This window comes from Dreissena polymorpha, chromosome 1 (genome assembly GCF_020536995.1).
Source record: "Dreissena polymorpha isolate Duluth1 chromosome 1, UMN_Dpol_1.0, whole genome shotgun sequence".
NCBI lineage: Eukaryota > Metazoa > Mollusca > Bivalvia > Myida > Dreissenidae > Dreissena > Dreissena polymorpha.
In genome coordinates this window covers 62,044,861-62,068,717 of record NC_068355.1, presented here as the reverse complement: position 1 = coordinate 62,068,717, position 23,857 = coordinate 62,044,861, and the positions used below count along the sequence as shown (strand labels likewise).

The window sequence follows — 23,857 nt, the reverse complement described above, 5'->3', positions numbered from 1 at the left end:
ATCAAAGAATTTGCATCACTTCTCGGAATTCGATCATCTGACATTAAATCCATCCGGAAAAAGGAAAACATCATCATTAAGGCTTTCCGTTTGGCTGAAGGGGATACCCAATCGCTTCGCTCTCCCTTACCATAATCACTTCGTCCAGATGATACTTCAGAATATCAAGATATTTCATCAGGCCACAACAAATTGATGATTTGTTCTACGGATTTTAGCCAAAATAAAATGGAGCGAGCGAGCGAAATAAAAATAAATTAATTTTTATTCTATTTTTAAAAAAATCACAGGCGAGCGAAGAGCGATAAATAAAAAATAGATATATTGTCTCTGTAAATTGATGTTTGTTGCCAAATAAATGCATGATACCTTCAAAATACAAACACAAGGTCATTTAGTAGTACTAACTATGTTTAAATCTAGTCCAATGTTTGTTAAAGTATGATAAACAAAATATTCTCCAATAGTTATTCTGCTTATTCACAACAGGTAGAGACTACTTAATGTTAACATGGTACATTGTACTTTTCACTAGCAAAGTTATATAAGAAGCTCAGTCTTCTGTCAATGAAAGTTAAATAACATGACAATAAATAATATGCTAAACATCAAGCATAAGAAATATCTTGAATCTGTATTAGTTCTAAATATCATAGGTTATAGTAGTATACATTATACTCAAATGCATTACTTTGGTTAGTTTAGCAATGTTAAAATTAGAAATGAGAAGTTTAAGTTTTGTAAAGTAAAAAAAAAACATAACTTCCTAATGAAAGAACAATAAGAAACGGATAGTTAAAGTTTTTTATTTAAATATAAAACACATGCCTTTTAATCAAAACTATTTATAGATGTGATTAGTAGGAGCCCTTTATTTTAACATAGCACAGCGACATATATTTGTCTAATTTGAGTGCCAAACAAGAGATGTGTTTGTCAGAAACACAATGCCCCCTACTGTGCTGCTTTGAAAATATATATTTATTTTTTTACATGAACTTGAACTTTCACCACTCAAAATGTGCAGCTCCATGAGATACACATGCATGCCAAATATCAAGTTGCTATCTTCAATATTGCAAAAAGTATGGCCAATGTTAAAGTTTTCGGACAGACAGACGGACGGACAGTTCAACTGCTATATGCCACCCTACCGGGGGCATAAAAAGACTAGTATCAGTTCTAGTATATTTATTAAATGACTAGTACTATAATATATATTTATAACAATAGTAGTAGAACAATATTTAGCGTGACTATTTAAAAAACACATCAATTTACAATAAAACATACTTTTCCAAGAAAAGTGCCATCACAAATGACTAGTATCAACTTTAATCTTAACACAAAACAATTAAAATCTGTAGAAATAGAAATTAAACTGGAAAATACGAAACACTAATATTTTTAAAAGTTAAAGCATTTGCTATTTATTCCAATCCATGATTTTTCATTTTCAATCACAACATGTTAACATTTATAAACATGATGATGATGGTCATCATAAACACATACTTTTGCTTTGGTCTCATTTACAAACCAAATCAAATTAAGAACTTTTGAAGGCTTGAATGAGTTCATTTGACTTTTTGTTTTTTTACAAACTTCTTGGCGCCCCATGTTTTTGCCTCTTTTCCAGAATGTCGACAAGACACACAAATTGGCCTGACTATGGAATATTTTGTATACAAATCTGCAACATATGCATCGTTGTCATCTAACAGACAGTCAGGAGATCCACAGTGGATGCACACTGGTGGTAGGTAATGCCGACACTTGGCTGAGAAATAAGCTGTTTCCACCTCAGAGCTGCAGGTCACGCATCTCCGAACATACAGGTCAGGTGCATCTTCCAACTGATCTCCATAGATATACGAATGGCATGCCTTAATGTTCCGCAAGAATTCCTCCTGCAAGGAAGTGAAATGTTATGGAGCTTTTCACAAAATTGACAGTCATCATTATTCGCCCTATCCAAACAGAAAAAATCTATGGTCTTTTTTTCAGGCTTATAGAAATTCCCAATTTTACCAGCCTGAAGTGCTTGTAAAATTCATAAAACAGATATTAAACAATTTCTAATTTTATTTTCGCTATTTTTTTTTCCAAAAAGAATTTGAGCAACTTTAAGCAACTTTAATCAACTGCCATTAGAAGCTTACTTTCAGAAAGATGAAAGTACGAAGAAAATTGCCATGTATTCGAAGGATTAAATAATATAAAAAAAATTGTGTCTGTTATTTTGAACAAAATGTAAACAAATGGCTGCGCTCGAAAATTCTGACTCAGGCTAGTAAAATTTCCCATATTACTAAATTTCTATTACTGTAATACTTCTCCAAAGCCTCTTCATAGACATGGAATTGATGGCAGCTATGTCTTGGCTAAGTTCAAGAGCACATACATGTAACTAAGGAAAAAGTGAATCAATATGTGTGAAAATTGTGTCATGTTAATCTACACTTTATGGTGATTCGCATGCAAACAAATTGCCAGAAGGATTGACCGACAGAGTGACTCCAATAAACTGCCTCCCAACCTTAGTGTTTGCAGCAGTATTAGACTTGAAACCTATTCAAATCAAAGCAAAAACGAATGCATTTCCTTCATATTAAGATTATCATTTACCAATGCATTTTTTGTTTTACAACTATTTATATCTTGAATGGGCCTTTGATGGTATGAAATAAAAAACAATGTTTTGCAATGTCAATCTGGTGATATATTAACACATACCGTGTTTGATCAGACATTAGCAAAAAATATTCGGGCTCTAAGTTGCAAACCAACAAGCCAAAGAGCTTTTTTCTGATCTGTAAAAATATGTATCATTCATATCAATTTATTGGATTAATACGTGTCTTTTTATAATCCTGCCAAACTGTGTATAACTGTGATGTTTAAATGTTAATTTAGACTCTTAAAAATTATGTAACCAACATGTTATGATCCTATAATGTTGAAACACGCTGTATATTGTATTTTTACAAAACGTTTACCTGTTGTCGGTCAAGCTTGTTTGGACTGAAGACACATCTTGGCCTGCTACATTCTCCGCAAAGGACAGCATCTCGAAGCTTCTCATTCTAAAACAACATGGAAAGATATAGTGTAATGAAAGCAAAAATATTTAAAAAATGCTTTTTATGGCAAAATTCCCGCTTCACTTTCCAGCCTGCAAAAATGTTGACAACATGATATCATTTTGACATGATCACTTTTTCTCTTGGTGTTGCCAATTGCCAGGTGGTAGAAGGAACGGATGTATACTGCAACAAAAATGCACTTGGAATATTTCTCTGATATTTATTTTAATAACACAGTTGTAATTCAATGAGGTTTAGTTTAAACCTATTTAATTTAGCTCGATTGCATTGAAAGCCTTAGGCTTTTTTGAAACGCTCTAGTCCTTTTCCTGGGACTAGAACCAGTACTTGGTGTCTATGGGGAGATCTAAAGCACGCTCCTACTATGGCGATTGAACCCGTGACCTCTGGGTCGCTAGGCGGACACCATATCCACTTTGCCATGGCGACCTTACAATAAGGTTTGACAGTTTGACCTAAATATAATAATATAAAAATGAAATAAAGTGTTAAGTGATTTGCGAGCTTCTAAAATATTATAATTATCATTACCCTCAAAATTTCTCGAGTCTCTTTATCATGGTTTTGTAATTCCTCATCATAGGTTCCACATGGTCTGGTTGAGGGTCTGTACTTGTCACGGGTCAGGGCTTTCCCAAACAACTGGAATTATTATTATGTTATTATAATTTATATAATTGAATTAGCATGTTTAAATCTTATCTCAAATGTTGATTCCAGTTTCTAAACACAATAGTCACACATTATCATTTAAATCATTAAATTAACTACATGTCAGCTGGACAAGTTAAGTTAACTAAAATTTCAACAAGGTATATAGTTAAGTATATTAATGCCTTTTTATTAAACAAAAGGCAAAACATAATATGTTGTCAGATCAATGAAGTAAACATGAGTAAATTGATTATTCAAATTTAATTGTATCTATTGACCATTTGCACAGGAACACAACCTTCAAAGTCCAAAGTAAGTTTCCAAAATATATTTGTAATTTACACAACTTCATCCATTCAATAAATATGTCATATCATGGACTACAAATGCGATAAATATACCTCACTGAATGGTAGGTAGTGTTCACCATTTTCGTCCGGCTTTGGTTCAGGGAGGAACCTGAGGCGGTCAAAAACATCCTGATCTCGGACTGGGTTGACGGAGCAGTAACCACATTCATCGGATGAACACTTCTTTAACTGGAAGCAGTAGTGGCCTGATTCTGCATGCCTCTCAAAGAAATCCTTTAGAAGAAAGGACACTGATGTTTATAGACGCTCTTCCATATTAATAACATGTTGTTTTTTTGTCATTTTTTAAACAAGATGTATCTTTATACATAGGTTGATTTTTCATTATAAAATATAATAAACACACGTTTTCATTAATATTGTTAATAAGACAGCATAGTCTTCACAATATCCAATATTTAATAAAAAAATGAATAATGTTACCCGGTAAACATTTAACTTTTAAAATTAAATAATTGTGTATTGTTCTGAGAAAACTGGACATAATGCTTGTGCATAAATTGTCTTCCCAGATTAGCCTGTGCAGTCCACACAGGCTAATCAGGGACGACAATTTCCGCTTTTATTGAATTTTTCGTTTAAATATTGTCTCTTCTTAGCAAAAATCCAGTACAGGGGGAAAATGTCGTCCCTGATAAGCCTGTGCAAACTGCACAGGCTAATCTGGGACGACACTTTACGCACATGCATTATGCCCAGTTTTCTCAGAAAGCGACACAATTAAACTTTCCATAACCTAGACAAATTGCTTGCCTGTGCCAGATGCATATTTTAAGGTTGAATGTTAAAAACCTTTATTTGTTTTTCTGTCAGATAATAGTATACGCACTGGAGCATATTAATTTAATGCGAAACAAATACTTAAATTGGAAGTGACATATTAAAAACTAATATAAATATGCATTATGTAACCAGTGACCATAAGCAATTTTAGTAGAGGGCAATATACAGTTATATCAATATTATTTTACTGAGAACAACAATTATTATATCATTTCCAGACAAGCAGGGCATTATCTATGCATTTTTCTTTAAAAAATAAATTTAGTTTGTTTTACCTGCAGATGCTTGCTTTTCTTCAATTCAGCGCTTTTTGTGTCAGCTGTGGCTACTGGACTATCTGCTCCAAAGCCAACACCAGTGATATCTAAGATGGATGTGATCTCTTTATCTGATGCCCCTTTCAAAGTTTTAACAGGGTTTCCTTTCAAGCTCATTTGTGAGACTTTTAGTCTGGCTTGGTTTCTTACTGCAGTTAGAGAAGACAAGTTTTTAACCATCTGTTCATACTTCTCTTCCATTTCATTTCTGTCTAGCGCAACATGCTGCAAGGCCAAATTTAAAATGGACATGCAACGTTCAGCTGGGTTGGTCCAACTATGTGATGGTGCCGTTCGGAGTGCAATTAGCATGTCCTAATCTAAATGCATGAAGATAAGAGTGAGCGACAACTTAACCGTTTCATAAGTGACTCTATGATCCGGTCCTCCATCAGTATAAAGGCACATGATTGGGGTTCTCAAATTTAATCCATCTGCAGAGTAGGCATCATTTAATCTTACGAGTTCAATAACTTCAGCAGCATGTCTAAATGGGCTAGATGGGCTGAATACCTTTTCTTTTGTTGTCACATGCATGTCCCCTGAGAAGAAGCTGTCTTTGGAGTCCCTAGGAATTTCTGTGACAAGAACAACTGAAGGAACAAGACCGCAAAGATGAAAATCATGGTCAGTTGCAACTAATACAGGTCCCTCTGAAGGTGTTAGAACCTTGTTATGCCCTCTTACTCCAGTCGATATAGGGATTCCTGGTTCTCCCACTGGAACTATTGCCTTGTCGTCCATGCATAAGAACATAGCACTGTCTCTAAACATCACACAAAATTCTTTCATATGCTGAAAGTATTTTGCAGCATAGTGTGAATCAGGATGTGAAACTCTTGCCTAGCGTGTCTGCACACGGAATTTAACATTGAACTGACCAGTGTACCTTAAAGCAGTTTTATGAAATGGATTACTGGAACAAAACTGCAGTCGGATCGTTTCATTGCTAGGAATGGGTGTTCCATCAGGCACTCTTTTACAAATGTCATTCTTTAAAGTCTCTATTGAAATTGCCTATGGCAAATACATTTCATCACATTTTCGTCTTTCACTGACCTGTAAAATCTGTTCTTCAAAGAACTTTCCCATTTCTTCAAAAAAGGCATCATAATATGTATAAGAGCCATTAGTTGCTCGTAAATCAATCAATAACTGAGAGTCATCTGCGCCTATGATCTTCGACACCCTTTCATTAATTTCTTTTTCACTGGAAGAATTGGCACTTTCTTCATGCCCTGTTAGGCTAAAATACATGTGTCTAATGACTGACTTTGGGCATTTCACATAACTTATAAACTTGTCAATAAATTCTTGTCTCATAGCCCTGCTTGAGAACGTCGGAAGATCTTCTGAAATTTGAGAGATAACTTTCATGTTGCGGGATGTTTTGTCTTCTGTTTGACCTGCTGGAACACTCCAAATGAAATTTAATGTTCCTATGCTTCCTCCATAAGCAACCCTATACAACATAATCGGTTTGGACAAACGAAGGTTTTTGATGAATTTGCGACGTTCAATACGATTATCGGGACAAAACTTGTCAAGGTGCACATAGGTATAATCTGATGTTTTCACTACTGTCAAATTTAAATGACTATATTCTTCTTTAACATTGGACGGTGTTACAAGATCTATGCAAACCGAGTTCGAGTCACCGCAGTTAGCTGTTTCTCTTTTATGACTTATGTTTTGGTGTTTTGGTTATCATTTTCAAGTCTGTCTTTGTATTGTTTTAGAGATTCTGCTAATTCACCCATGATTTTGGCTAACACTGTGTTTCGTTTATCACTCAATGATGGCAAACTAAGGGCGGAGTATAGATCACCAACCAATTCGCCAAGTCTGGCTGCCTTTACAATAGGTGGTCTGTGCCAAAGTAATTTGTAGTTGTTGTAATTTTGAAATTTGTTTAATTCAGTTGGAACATGACAACTGGCATCTTTCAGTCTTGCATGGCAGTGATCTACGTACCACAAGGCATTGCTGAGAGATTTAAGGGCTTGTTTTCCACTGTCCTCGACAATATCAGATGGCCATCCACACCCAGTACTTTGGGCCCAATCAATCAAGTCGCAGTACAGTTGTTGTGGACCAGAAAGTTTCTTTACTTTTGAGCTTGTGTTTACTTCATATTTTTTTGGCATAATGCATACCTTGGGCTTGTTCATTAAAACTGTGAATGCATTGGAGTTTGAACTTGTTGATGGAAGTCGTGCAGAATTAATTGTATATTCGACCATTTTTTTGTCAAGTTCTACTGCGACATTTAGTTGCATGCTGATGTTCGAAATTTTTATTCTATCGCTACTACCAACTTTACTGCAGATATTTACAGAATTCACGCATTCGGGCGACATTTCGAGGCCTGATGATGATGCGGCTGCGATGAATAAATCGCTAAAATCATCCGTAATCCGATGACACATTGCCACAGCAGAAAAAATTGAATTACCATTGGTGTCTTTCGCCGACACCACTATGCAGACGAGCGCCGCCATTATTTTACCATAAACCAATCTCATTATTATCGCAAAGCGTTATAAAAGTCGTAAAATACGTAGGCTAAATTAAACTAAATCTGTAAACAAATACATGCGGAGCAAAATAGTTGCTGCGGGCGCGAAATAAAAATAAAAATATTTTTATTTAGTTTTAAGATTTTTAGGTGCGGCAAATCCGACGAACATTTAATCAATTTGTTGTGGCCTCAGAACCCAAAAGTCCACGTAGGGATCCAACTCCAAGCCCAATTCAAGATGTTTACATGCTAATGTGTTGACATTAATTAATTTATATTACAGTAATTACATTAATATAGTGTGACATACATTTAAACGACTATGTGCTATTGCGTTTAATGGACGTACTAACAGTATTCTTTTTGTACTAAAATTAGGTGGAAAATGGATATTTCACTAAACCATAAAGAGAATAAACAGCATTCAGTGAAGAAAATATATATCCAGTGTTTTATGGACTGTGCCCAGTGTTTAATGGACTTTATCCAGTGTCTCATGGGCTTTTGTTTAAAAAATAAGTATTCAGTTTTTTATGAACTTTGTGAAAAAAATATTCGTGGACTGCCATCAGTAAATCATGAACTGCAACAAGTGTTTCATGGACGTAGTTAATAATAAGTAAACAGTGTTTCGTGGAATCTCATGAATGATTATGTGCCAGTGTTCAATGGACGTTCATGCATTGTCTTTTAATAGTGTTTCCACTGACATTTAAAGCTGTTTAAGTAATTTTGAATGTGTACTACAGTGTGAATTAACATTGAAAAGTGCTTAGTAAAGGAACTGTGAATAACCTTACCTGAAAACTGCAGCATCAGTTGTGTTCGGTAAACGGCACTTTCAAGAACTGAAGATAAATTCAAAAGAAACTTAATTATTTACATAATTATTGCATTTTTTATGTGGCAATTTGTATGTTATACATTTCATTTGTTGTCCAGTTACTGTTCATTTACAGAAGTTTATCTCTTTAAGGTAGGAGAAATGTAATGCCTTGTAGTATCTCATACCATGTTTATTGTTGTGTAGTTCAAAAGAAAACAATTGTAATGTGTTTATTATTAATCACTCATCTATCACTCCTTCATCAGGTATATAGTTTAAGGATAGCACATATAAGCTGAGATGATGATTTGGCATGTGTATTTAAAAGATCATTAACCAAAATTATTTGCTAGAACTTACTGCCAATGTCCGTCTGTAACGAAGTCCGGTGTCATCTCCGAAGTTATTTTATTGTTTATATTATCATAGGAGTGATTTTACATTGCATATTTATAGTAAAATGTTTATTTTCAATATAAGTTATCATCCATTCTTGTAAACTGTTAGTTATTATTGATATATTTGTTAAACTTGCCATTCTTAAGCATCCTTTTGACAGTTTCATGTTTCGGATATTTTGTGCCGAAATATTTCCTCTCTGTTAAAATGGCAAATTCATTTAGGTCAGAAAGTACTATATTTGTCTATTGTAATACAATATATTTAATTACAAATTATTATAGTAAGAAAAGGTAACCTAATGGTTGAATATTTGCCGCGGCAAAACTACGTTAAGTATTTAGGATGCCTTAATGCATTTGATTGGTTGTTGTTATCCGAAGTCATTTTGAGGAAACTCCTAAGTCATTTTGATTGGTTAGTGCTCAGAATCCTAATCCTAAGTTTAAGTTGCTGAGCGACAGGTATAAATAGCGAGGATTTACAACATTTGGTATCTTTCATGATCACAAAATCTCCGTTCTTTACGGCATAAAAATTGAAGTGCTTTTAGAAACATGTCGACTTTATATTACATTATTAGTAATTCTTAGTATATGCAAATAAAAGTAGATGAAAACATGAACCGCAGTTGTTTTGAAGCCATCCAGACAAGAGCGGCTAAACTATAGGCTGGGTACAACTAAATGATGGTAACGGTACACTAAAATAGTAGGATTTGTTTTTTTTTAACATGTTAATTAAAAAAGCGCATGTGTATCTCAGATGTGAAGAATATTCATTCAAATACCGATCAAATGTTGTTAGAAACAACGACATAAATAACGTAAGAGCTTGGGAAACGGCATTGTGCAACGTCATGACGTTATTGTATTTCTTTTATACCTAATGATAAAATATGACATTTCTGCAGTGAAATAACAGCAGTGAAAATAAACAAATTGTTCTTTTCACCGGTGAAAAGAACACATTTTCGGAACTCCTTTTTTCTATATTTAGATTATCATAAATAATTTTATGTATATTTTCTATGATGAAGAGTGAATTAAAATCGACATTCCACCGAATCCAACAAATTTTCTTTTTATTTTATGCTTTTTCACCGTTTATTTACATTGTTTAAGAGTTGAACTGGAGAATTTCGGTTATGTAATGACGTCATTTCGTCACACTAATGACGTCATTTTGTGTTTTGAAATGTATTGAGGCACGCCACGAGAGAAACTACGAGAAAGGGTAACTTTTCAGCAAAAGGGAAACATCTGTTAATTATTTTATTGAAAAGGATCGTGATCATAGAAAAATAATATTTTCACTCGTGGCTGCGCCACACGTGAAAATATATTTTCTATGATCACTCGTGAAATAACAAACGATCTTACACTGACATGAACAAATATCCTCTATAACATAGCGCTCGTTTTAAAATGACGGAGAAAAATCCCTCCCGTCAAACAAATACCAGTTTTACAATACAAACTCTGTTTCTATTTTTAGATATCAGTAACGCGTCGAATTTCAGAGCGAGGCTGAACGTGATTACATTTTGCTGTGATGTGCACATGGTCGAGAATATCGAAGATGACAGAGGGGTAGTTTGTTCTTGTTTACATATGGGCTATGATTACATACATTGTATAACAATATGTGTTTAGTCAATACAATAATTCTAAAATAAACATTATAACACATAAATAATAATTCAACAAGATAATATTTAGTATTAATTCATATTTATAAATGTTATTTTATCTTCATAAAAACAGGTTACCCATTAAAAGCAGAGGTTATTTAACGAGTAAACACCCATTATTGCTCAAAACAAAGATATAAATTAGCTGCAAAACAATACATAGTATTAAATAACTATATTGCTCAAACGTATGGTTGGTATGTGTGTTCTGTTTATCAACTATCGAACGTGTAATAGATGTGATGAATCAAACATAACATAAAGCACTACAGAAAGCAAAGTACATGACACTAGTTACATGTTATGTTAATTGTATCGTACATAAGATATTGTTATACAGTGAATGATAGTATTGAAGCATTGTTAGATACCAGTGAAAAAAAAAACGGACGTGGTGCAAATCGAAATACCGGTGTATGTATATTGAAATATCTTTATAAAAGATTATGATTGATAAATATATAGCATTTAATATTACAAATCGTTATTGTTTGTATTCTCGGAAACATCATTTCAATACGTTGTGTTAAAACGAAAATGCTTGTTTTAATTATGTTTTGTTTTTGTTGTTTTTTTTAACAGGTTTTATTTCAATACTGTGTAACATAACGCACACAAAACGCACATTTGGGGCATTGTTGGATTTATATAATGATCGAAATTTGTACCACATTTCATACAATCTTAAATAGGCAGCCATCTGGATCAACAAATCATAAGCCTCGGGTTATAATTACCGGACACGAATATTTGCTTACCGTATGTGTCAATCTTCGGTCATTTCCGTATGTATTCGTTAGGTGTCCGTTGCATACGTATATTTAGGTTGCAGACACGTGACTTAACAAACGGCCAATCAGAATTGTACATGTAGACACGTGACGTTACACAGCCAATCAGAATTGTATACATAACAATTATCAAAGCTTTCGTTGTTTATATCTATATTTATGAGGAGTCTTACTTAAACGGCCGAACATACAAGTCGCATTATTGCTGGCTTTCGCGGGATGGGCCCATTGCGGGCTTCGCATGTATCTTGTATTTGACAAACATTTTGAAACGTTGTGTTGTGTTAATAAGCAGAAATAAAACGCAAAGAAATCAGAAATGAACTTTGTTGGTTACTGTGTCTTTTCCACGAATGATACGTAATTACGTGACACAGTACATTTTATGGAGCCGTGTACCTTGGATACGACCGAAGTACGATCACAAGTGCGATCACGTGCCGAAAAAATGAAAACATCTCAACCACAACGCGACATGAATTCAGGTCAGTTGTTTAAAACAATTATGGCAAACTTGGAGAGGGAATTTCAAAATTTATAAAGTAGAAAATTAAAGTAAAAGGCGTCATGACAACGAAATTTTAAAGAATTGTTTAAAGAATTTAATGTAGTTAGATGTTAAAAATAATAGTGTTGATAATAAATTATGTACGAACAAATTTTACAAATATCAAAATCATGCCAATTTTGCATTTATCGGCACATTTGTATAAATAGCGGTGAATTGAGAATAAAAAGAGATATTTGAGTTTTACATTATTTTTATGAGTTATGGAAATCATTAAATTTAAGGTGTACACACAAAGAGTATTTAAAGAATTTTTATATATTTTTGGTATTGTTAGAATATAGGATTATGTACGGACTTGTGGTTTTTTGCATACCAATATATTTTAAATTGTTAGAATGTTTGTAAATTTTCATTAAATTAAAATGTACGAGAAAAATAAGAGTATTCAAAACAGTTTTGTTTATTATTTTAATAAAGAAAATAAGGCGGGTTTTGTTTATTAGAATGATAAAAAAAATTAAAGAGGACGAATAAATAAAATTATTGGAAAATTTAAAAATAGTTTCAGAATTGTAAAAGAAAGAAATAGGAAATAAGAACAGTAATGGTAATTGCGAATATGAATAGGGCAGACACTTAAAAAAATTATGTAAATATGTATATACGTCATTGTGTTGATTGCAAATATATGTAGGATATCGGTAATATTGAAGGTCTTGAGTAATTTTAAGTAAGAATTTAATGCGATCTGACGCGTATAGCGCAGTTAAAATATAACGATATGTACGCATTAAATGTCTAATATAATTGTTTAAGGGTTACAATTATATTTTATGAGCACGGCTGACTGATCAGCGTTCGGACATACCGAGCCCGAGGTTCTGATAACCTTAGCGTCCTCATGAGTTAGAGAATTTATCCCTGTGCCATCGAAGCAAATTACGCTATGGACAGAAGATGCGATGTCGCATAAGAATTATTTGAGTAGTTCGATTAGGAGCAAAGACCTGAATTTTGAAGTATACCGATACGTGTTCTTATATTATGAATGCATATATATAAAAGTCTGCCTTGTCATATTTGCGCATTTTTACAAGTGCACAGGTCAAACATGTCAATAAATCTATGCCCAACGGCAAAACTATAGTGATAAAGATGAGGTTTATGAAACCATGATATGAACAGGTACGTCTATCATTACCCATTACTCTAGGTCAATAAAGTGGCGCGCGCCTGTCAAAAAATTTACTGGCCGCACGTGCGTAAAATGATTATGCCTAAGGCGGTACACAAGTCATATTAAGTAAATGGCTTGTCAGATGTCAAACTGTCATGTACTTATCCGAAGTATGTTTCGAGGAATTGACTAATATTTTTTCGTTGTAAAGAATTTATTTTTTTGAATAAGATATCACAGTAAGTTGTCATGACGATATTTAACAATAACTAAGGGGATATTTATAAATGTTTGCCATGATTTTGAACAACTGATACTTGTATCACCACGACGCAGATAAAAATATCGAGATTTGAAGACAACGCCGAAGAAGAGCGACTTCGCGAGACAACGCCTTCCACAACCAATAGAAGAAACAAACAACATAATTAGAATGGAACATCACGGCGTTTACTCTCAAAGTGAATACCTGGTTCTATCGCTAAAAGAAGACCAACGCCAGAAGATTTCGAAGGACAACAAGTGACGCAACACTGGACACAATACTTGTGACGTTAAACACTATAGAGTAGATGCAGCCGTTAAACTGTTTGACGTGCGTAGATAACGCATTTGGAATGATACTTCCGAGGCCTAAGACATCAAGGAGAACACTGCTATAGTTAATACCTCGTGAGCATTATGGCCAATAGAAGATCTTAATGTCCCGAGAGAAATGAAGACGCTGGGGCCATCAACAAAAGTACAAACGAGAACGAAAACAACAACAACGATGAATACAACGGAAACGACAATCGACGACGCAAGTTAAACATCGGAAAGCAGAGCAGAATCAACAAACGCATTCCAATCACCACGGACGAACCTACAATCGACTTATCTTCATGACGGCGGCAATGACTTCAATGAAACATCGTATTCGCCGCGAGCTACAACTTCAAGACAACATGGACGACACCAGATGTACAGATGGCCAACGATCAACAGATGATGTTCTACACAACATTTTGATTGACATTTAAATTGTATAACAAATACTAATGTTATTTATTTCAGCAGAGATGCTTGTCAAGGAAATCATATTGTTATCCGCATATTTTCCATCATTTGAGTGTGTTTATATGAATGTAGTTTTTTTTAATTAATTAGTTATTCAATAGTAAAATTTTAAAAGATTTTTTTAAATCATAAAATAAAAAAAAATCTAATTAAGGGGGAAAGTTGTGTAACATAACGCACACAAAACGCACATTTGGGGCATTGTTGGATTTATATAATGATCGAAATTTGTACCACATTTCATACAATCTTAAATAGGCAGCCATCTGGATCAACAAATCATAAGCCTCGGGTTATAATTACCGGACACGAATATTTGCTTACCGTATGTGTCAATCTTCGGTAATTTCCGTATGTATTCGTTAGGTGTCCGTTGCATACGTATATTTAGGTTGCAGACACGTGACTTAACAAACGGCCAATCAGAATTGTACATGTAGACACGTGACGTTACACAGCCAATCAGAATTGTATACATAACAATTATCAAAGCTTTCGTTGTTTATATCTATATTTATGAAGAGTCTTACTTAAACGGCCGAACATACAAGTCGCATTATTGCTGGCTTTCGCGGGATGGGCCCATTGCGTGTTTCGCATGTATCTTGTATTTGACAAACATTTTGGAAACGTTGTGTTGTGTTAAGAAGCAGAAATAAAACGCAAAGAAATCAGAAATGAACTTTGTTGGTTACTGTGTCTTTTCCACGAATGATACGTAATTACGTGACAACTGCATACACATACATATAAAGAATGGCATCTAGTACAATAATATAATGCAATCAAGGATGAAAAAGGTGCATAAGATACATATATAAATTCTCTAATTAATAACAGTAAAATTTAAGTGTTTTTTCTGTTGATTGAAATTCTGAGTTCGAAAAAACAATAATGAAAAGTACATGCATCAACATAAGACAGTTACAAAAGAACAATAATAAGAAGACAATTCCAGTATATATACACAATAAAGAATGTATTTAATGCTTTTACAGATGAAAAATGCATAGACATTTTCATTTTAGTAACGATACAGTATAAATAGTATTTGTTGTAAAGTCTACAACAATTAGAGATGAAAAAGATGCATATTCAACACACATACAGTTATCTACAATACAACCCGATGTAATTGTAAGAGGTTGCAAAAACAAATCAACAATCATCATTTATAAAAATTAAGTTGTAAAACATTATCACTGAACAATGCCTATTCGGTGTTAAAGGTTTTTAAGTTATGTTTTTAAATATATATTTTTATTACGTTATCATATTCTTACTTAATTTATTTCTTGTCTCCAGTTATGTGTGGAATGCATTTATTCATGTTACACTTGTATAAGTATAATTTTATAAACAACATTACATTATTTATGGCTCTAGCGGACTTTGTTACATATTCAAGGAGACAGTTTTTCTCATTTATGAGAAGAAAATATTGTCCAGGTAAAATTCCATCAATAATTGCTTTAGATATTTGACAATCCCAGAATAAATGTTCTAAATTTTCGTCACTTTGTTGCAAAAAGAACATAAAGGATTATCAATTATTTTCATTTCATTCCAAATACAACTTGTTCCATGTATCCTGTGAGTTATGCTGTATTGGAACCAACGAACCTTTACGTCATTGGTTATCAAAAAGGGTTGCTCAAATATGCAATTCCATTTTTTTTTCATTAATTTTGGAATTGACTTGAGTACACCATTTTACTCTTATTAATTTTTCATTTTGAATGGTGTATAGTCTTTTTGCTCCGGATTCTGTTTTAACACAATTAATAATGGTGGCCAAAAAGGTGTGTTAATTTGTTGATTGGGACAATATATACAATATTGTTTCATATCTGTATCTTTTGCTCTAATCACCCCTGTAAAATGAAGTCAATTTATGTTCAAATTGTACATTCTATTTAATTCATCAACCGAATTAATGGTTCCATTTTTTATCTATCATCTACACAATTCATTTCTGCAACAAAAAGAATGGCTTGAAGAAAACAGTGGATACTACAAGAACTCTTCTGTGTTTACTCCTTATTTCCCGCAATAGAGTGACAAGCTTTTAAAACATCTACCCAAAAAGTGTTGGAAATTCTGTTAGATATATCTAAAGCATAATGATAGCGGCAATCAAACAGTTAAGAAGTATCACAATACAGTTTTGTGATATATATCCAATTTCTCCTAAAAGCATTCTTTTTTGCCACCATGTCATTTTCAATGCTTGGATAAATGCATCCAAATGTATCATGTTTAAACCTCATTCACTCTATTTCTGTACTAGTAATGAAAACTTTATTTTACTATGCCCGTTCCAAATAAAACTAAGAATCTTTCCAATTGACGTTAAAATTCTTTTTTTCCAAATTTTCAGAATATTTTCCATTTTATAACTTTTTTCGTCGTTATTTATTTTAACAAATTTTGACAGGTAAACATGGAAATTTATTCCAAGCTTCTTAAAGCTGTGTTGCATCCAATTTAGTTTCCATTTTGTTTTAATCTCACGAAATCTATATGTATGCTTGCCAAATTGGACATTTACAATACAGAGAACATTGCATCATTTATTGATGCGTCAAAATGAAAAAGGAAAAAGCAATAATTATCTCCAAACTTGACAAAATGGCAGATTTTCAAATGAGAAAATCAACACATATACGGTTTCTTGAAAACTGTATTAATGAAAACGTTGTGCCAATGGACTAATGCTAAAACTTCAAGTTGAGGTTGATGAGAACTGCAGGCAGTAAGAATCAGTTCATAGAATCCTGTACAAAACATCGATGGGGATTGCAAGGTTAGTGCGTGATGAACATTATGTGCAATTACAAGAATCCAAGGGCTCCATGCAACATCTTGAAGTAATGTTAATAGAGAAAAGGAAAAATGAAGGTTAAATTAACATTATCAACGCTAGCATTTTTGAAAAGACATAAAATAAGAAAACCCAAATAATTGACAAACAAAACACAAAAAAATGAAAAAACATATTGATGTAAGAAACAAAAAGACCGAAGCACATAAAAATGATTAAGATCTACAAAAAGAAGGAAGTACAAAACATTCTCGACCTTTAGCATGTGCAAAACAAAAAATAAAAATAAATAAAGTACATGAAATACAAGATACAAAAACTAGAACTTCAAAACACTTAAACAAACTGAAACTACCGTTGCCAAAACAAATTTGCAAAGTGATCAACAAAAGAACTTGAATGCCCTAGGCCGCTAAGAGATGAGCTATGCTGAAGCCGTGTAGGTGGGCAAAAAGTAAGCCAGACGAACATCTTGAATCAACAACCACCAATTTTGAACCAGGCCATGAACCAGCTGATCAAAACCTGCAATATAAAGAAGTGAAACTCCAGCTGCTGGAGCAGTATTGAATTTTCATTAAAAACAATTAAAAAATAATAAAAACACAATACCGCTACCAGCCTCTGAAGGCTGAAAATATAACAACATCGAAGATATGTACGGGGATACACGCTACTGCATCCACGCAGCACACATCAAACTGTTGTGCAATGCAATATAAAGAAGTGAAACTCCAGCTGCTGGAGCAGTATTGAATTTTCATTAAAAACAATTAAAAAATAATAAAAACACAATACCGCTACCAGCCTCTGAAGGCTGAAAATATAACAACATCGAAGATGTGTACGGGGATACACGCTACTGCATCCACGCAGCACACATCAAACTGTTGTGCAATGCAATATAAAGAAGTTGCAAGCACTAAAAGGAACAGACGGTTTATACGTATCACCAATAGACACCAACGGCGCAAACAAAAGAATATTAAACAAGATATGTGTTTGTCAGAAACACTATGCCACCCACTGCGCTCTTTGAAGCCATACATTTGACCTTTGACCTTGAATGATGACCTTGACCTTTACTTTTCACCACTCAAAATGTGCAGCTCCATGGGATTCACATGCATGCCAAATATCAAGTTGCTATCTTCAAAATTGCAAACGTTATGGACAATGTTAAAGTTTTCGGACGGACGCACATACTGACAGACAGACAGACGGACTGACGGACAGTTCAACTGTTATAGGCCACCCTACCGGGGGCATAAAAAGAAGTGGAAAGGGAAAATACAGTGTTAACTCTTTCCAACAAAGTAATCAAGAACACAGAATATAGACTATTGGGGAAAAGCTTGAAGTTCTGCCTCACACCTTAAACTATTGATACAGTTCAGCTTAAACAAGATGTTTTTGAATTTACTAGAAAATTAAGATTAAAGGAATATTTCGGAAGCTGTGAAGACACCACTATAGTAGATGAACAAACATCCGAAGACCAAGACTGCAAATACCAAACGAAAGGAAACTCCACATTCATTCCACCCGCTGGGCGAGATACAGTATTGGACTTTTACATAGATGTCATAAAACATTAAACATTTAATCTTCCAAGCGCAAGTGGAACATTAAGTCAAATCTTTCACAAGAAGAACAAGTCGCTTTGAAATCTTTAAGCCAAGATGACAGTATTGTAATTAAAAAAATCTTACAAGGGATCCAAACTTGTAATAATGAACATAGAAGATTACATTGCTGAGGCCCAACGACAACTCAACAATAGCACATACTACGAGAACTAAGAGAGAATCCACATGAACAGTTTCGAAAAGATAAAGAATATGTCATAAAAACTATTGATTGCCAAGAAATTGATGTAAAAAATCTTTACCCATCAAAAAACAGCAGTACATCGCTCTTTTATTTATTGCCTAAAGTTCATAAAATGCATGATACTAAACTACCATAAGGCTTTTCAGGTAGAACAATTATATCAGGCTGTAATAGTTTAACTGAAAATAGTTCATTCCATATCGACAAAATTTTAAAGCCTTACATGGAATGTTTACCATCTTATGTAAAAGACACTTCTGATTTTATTTAGAAATAACATTGTTTGCAAGACTAAACAACCGAATCTTACTTAGTTACATTAGATGTATCCTCACTATACAGTAATATCCCTCATGATGATGGTATAAAAGCATGTAACTATTTTTTACGAAAAAATGATAAATCTGAATCTTTTATCACTTCTGTATCAAAACTTATAAAACTAGTTTTTACCAAAAATTATTAAATGATGATGATTATTTGCAAGTCTTAGGCACTGCCATTTGTATTATCAAAATGTAGATTAAGACCTGAAATGTTTGCAAAATTCTGTGCTTCATTTAAAGATTGTTAAATATCGTCTTATAAAATAGTAGTATCGTCCGCAAACTGCAAACCGCAAAATCGTCCATTAATGGTTATAACCTTAATATTCGTGTTGTCCCTCAAGTGGCAAATCTTCCGCGCAGAGGAAACATATATAACATGCGAGGGAATCTCCCTGTCTGCCCCTATCAACACGGAAAAAGTTTGATAAGTAACCACACACTCTGAGAGAAACTGAATTGGAATCTTCATATGTCTGGACCAAAATTATCAAAACACAAAATAAGATGAAGTAAAATATTTATTTTTTTAGTGATCTGAGTCATATTTTATGGTGAAACTGAATGGATAAATGTGTAGGATAAAGAGCAAAACGCAAGTATGACAATTAAGAAAACTACATCATAAAGACATTAGTAGTTTGTTTGACACTTTTTCCTCTACCGGTATAATGCGGCAGGTGGGGTATCGAATTTATTAAACAAAATTTAGATTGAAAAACTGGTTTAGTACCTACCTACCAGTTTACAGTTAGTTCGTCACGCATGACTGAACAGTTTAATTGTCGAATTACCTACCAAACAACAGTGTGACAAGCAATTGAAATTCAGACAATAGGTACAATACGGTACACTACGACAGAAGATCAGTCGAGGGTGACCGAGCCAGAGCGTTGTTTTTATTTTATCGTGATTGTAGTGATTAAAGTAAAAGTAAAATCACGCGGTTATGACTACAAACAATGAATAAAAGACCCCATTCATCAACAGCAAGTGAAAGTGCTTTAACAGACGATAGCCGTTTAGAACCACCAGTTTTTGAAACACCCGTAGCATCAAAGCAAAATAAGAGACATAATAAAACGAAAAAGACCGACAAAGCTATATCAAACCAGAAAAGCCTGACTGATTTCATGACAAGTAAAGAAACGGAAATGCCAGCAGATCAATCGCAATCATCGATCGAAAAGCGCTTAAAAGAGATCAGCTCAAAATTGTCAAATGTACTAACAAAAGATGACAGCTTAATCATAAAAAATATCATAAGGGAAACGCTCGAAGAACTTAAAGAGAAACTTCTGGGCTCAGTGATGAAACGAATCGAAATAATCGAAGGGAATATGTTCGAACAAGCAAAAGAGGTCGAGTCGCTAAAACAACAAATCGAGGAAAAAAATCTGGAAATTGACTTGTTAAAACAAAAAGAACAATCCTCAGAGAAAGCGCATGAGGCCAGTCTTAACGATCTGGAACAGTACGGTCGACGAAACAGCGTCCGAATTACTGGCCTTCTGAATGACAACGAAAACCAAACTTCAAATGCCGTTGCTGAACACTCGGCTAATCTGATAAATCAACAATTGGGAATACGTATAGAATGTAGAGACATTGATGTGGCACATAGACTCGGCAAATACATTCACAATAAAAACAGACCAGTATTTGTTAAATTTGTGAGACGCCAGACAAAAATAGACATCATGAAAAGAGCGAAATTACTAAAGGGCACAGGGATTTTCATCAATAAAGATCTTACCCAAAAAAATGCCGAGGTTCTTGCGTCGCTACGCCTGAAAGAGCCTACGCTTATAGACAGAGCATGGTCCTACGAAGGGAAGTTGTTTGCTAGATTCAGAGGCAGTGACCGACCTGAGCAAATAAAATCTAACCAATATCAGACTTGGCTTAGTAAGCCGTGGCCAGGAAAGGACAACACCTCGTACGCCAGAAAGGTGTCATCAAGCGACAGAAACCTCCCGTCATCTACACATAAAATGTAACAGCGATGGTGCTCAAATAAGACTGAGATATAAATCTACATCTCATTAAAAATCGACAAAAATACATATATGTTTATTTATACATAACTTATTGTAATAAACTTAGGTATAAGAACAACACAAAATTGTATACATAAACTATCGTAGTAAACTTAGGTAAAAGAGCACAACACTTTATACATAACTTATTATAATAAACTGAGGTAAAAGACACAAAATAGTAACATTAGTCAACAAACAATATTAATTAAAAAATATATACAAATATGCCTTGGTAACATACTTCCGGACCAAAACGTCAAGAAAAGTTGTATATTGTATTTGTATAGAAAGCAACTGTACAATATATTTAATTTCATCACTTATCACTGTGTTTCTCACAGTTTGTTTTTTTCAGAAGCAGATTTTTTTTTATTAAAAGAACTGCGTTCTTGTTAATTACCAAATGCATATCACTTATTACTGTGTTTTCTCATAGTTTATTATTTTCAGAAGCAGATTTTTTTATTAAAAGAACTGCGTTTTTATTATTTTAAAAATGCATATAACAGTATATGGATTAAATGTATTTTGTGTGCATTTCTCCCCGGTAGATCTGCACCTTCTTTGATTATATTTGTTTATATAGCTCAAAGACAACTATCCAGACACCTACTCATGTTAAAAAACAGAACTTCCACGTTCAAGTTAATCAAGTTAAGAGTAAAACAACCATTCTGTGTTGAGGATAATTATTTTTTCAATTTAGCTGTACATATTTACGTATTTCCTGTGTTGAGGATTATCTTTTTGTACATTTAAGCATGTTTACTTATTTGTTATCCTAGACATATAACACCTGCATTGTTATAAGTACGCACTTAAGAACATTGTTTATATTTATATATGATTATGGTGCTTAGAATATATGTATTACAAAAATACAAAAAAAATATGCTACACATACAAGTATGTGTAGTCAGTATATTGTATTTGCTATACAATTTCACTTCACGTATGTTGTCAATTAACATCTTTTTAATCCGGGCAACAGATTTTTGTAATCCTCTTGTTAATAAAAATTAAAATATTTCCCACGCTCACACACGCACACACGCATGTACACAACCAGCACACACACATGCACAAATACGCGCGCGCTCGCTCGCGCACGCACACACACACACGTGCACACACGCATACGAGCACGCACAATCCCGCACGCGAGCTCGCGCACACGTATGAACGCGCGCTCTCACACACACAAACCATACACAAACAAGCACACATACACACACGCGCGCACGAACACACGCACACGGACACACATTCACACACACGCGCATACACACACATACTTGAATCCGCGCGCACACTCCTTGACACGTACAAGCACAACACACGCGCATTACACACGCGCGGAACACACGCACACACACCCGCACGCACAAACACAAACACACACGCTCCGAATCATCCCCCACACAATTTGTATTGTCATATTATTATTATTATAAGTTACCATACAATCAACGGTGTTATATATATAAACGGTTTGTTTTCTCAATCACTATTTGAAGTAGTTTGTGTATTTCCATTATACTGAAGTGCGCTTTTTTATGCCTCTCATGAACTGTGATTTAAGGATATTTATCTATATCTGTATTTACATATGTAAGGGATATATTGTATATGCTCCAAAAATCCACTTCACTTATGTTATCAATTAACCTCTTTCCAAACAGGACAACATATTTTTGTAATCTTTTTTGTTAATACAATTTACAATATTTATAGAGAGTAAGACGCTTATAATTTTGTTACAATAGTATAAACACATCTGGTGGTAATTCTAGTTCATTTTTTTCGGAACTTGATTAACTGTAGGCCAGATACAGTCAAACCGAGAATACAAGAGTAACATTCCAGAGGTACAAAATGCTTAAAAACTTTTCCTTACCAAACAAAAACGTATGAATGTCCGTCACTCGATCTAATTATTTTTTCGTGTTCGTACATTGTTAGATCGACAATACGACGGATATAAGAATGTACTCGTGTATATGTCTCTTGATCGCAACACATTTCGTGTTATTTTGAAATGTGCTTAACGTCTCCTAGATAACATATTACTAAAACGTGTACTGATTGCATTAATTGTGTTTAACAATAAATGAGGATATACAGATATATTCAATAGATGATTTCAAATACAATAGTTGCATAGATTCTTTTTTACTATCATGAACCTCTTAACAAATAATAACACAACAAATGTTTGTATCAGGATAATCTTTTTGTCATTGCAATAGTCTTGCTATAGTCGTTATTGTAACATAAGCTTATTTATTAGTATAACGTGTTTTACGAGATACAGGTACTCACAGTGAAAAATAATAATACAGCGAGAAGTTTGAAACACATGCATGTATACACACATACACTCACACGTATACAAACACACAAAACACACGCGCGCACTCAACCGCAGACACACGCGCATCCGCACACGCGCACACATGCATACGTACACACACAAACACACGCACTCGCGCACACACCCGCACAACCGCGTTTTTTTTTACACAACTAGCACACATACACATACGCGCGCGCTCGCTCGCGCACACACAAGTGCGCACACACGCATACAAACACACAAACACACTCAACCACAGACACATGC

The 23,857-nt window shown here is 34.0% G+C and overlaps 1 protein-coding gene across 1 annotated transcript in view; it reads right to left on the bottom strand.

Moving 5' to 3' along the window:
- The window catches only part of LOC127831777 (uncharacterized), a 216,552-nt gene extending 208,801 nt beyond the window's left edge, over positions 1 to 7,751 (bottom strand). The window contains exons 1-5 of the mRNA XM_052356835.1: positions 5,191 to 7,751; positions 4,163 to 4,345; positions 3,639 to 3,749; positions 3,000 to 3,086; positions 1,006 to 1,910 (exon numbers count right to left, since the gene is read on the bottom strand). Coding sequence (XP_052212795.1) covers positions 1,578 to 1,910; positions 3,000 to 3,086; positions 3,639 to 3,749; positions 4,163 to 4,345; positions 5,191 to 5,544 — 1,068 coding nt within the window. The 5' untranslated portion in view covers positions 5,545 to 7,751 and the 3' untranslated portion in view covers positions 1,006 to 1,577. The remainder of the gene's footprint in view (positions 1 to 1,005; positions 1,911 to 2,999; positions 3,087 to 3,638; positions 3,750 to 4,162; positions 4,346 to 5,190) is intronic.
- Positions 7,752 to 23,857: the final 16,106 nt, after the last annotated feature.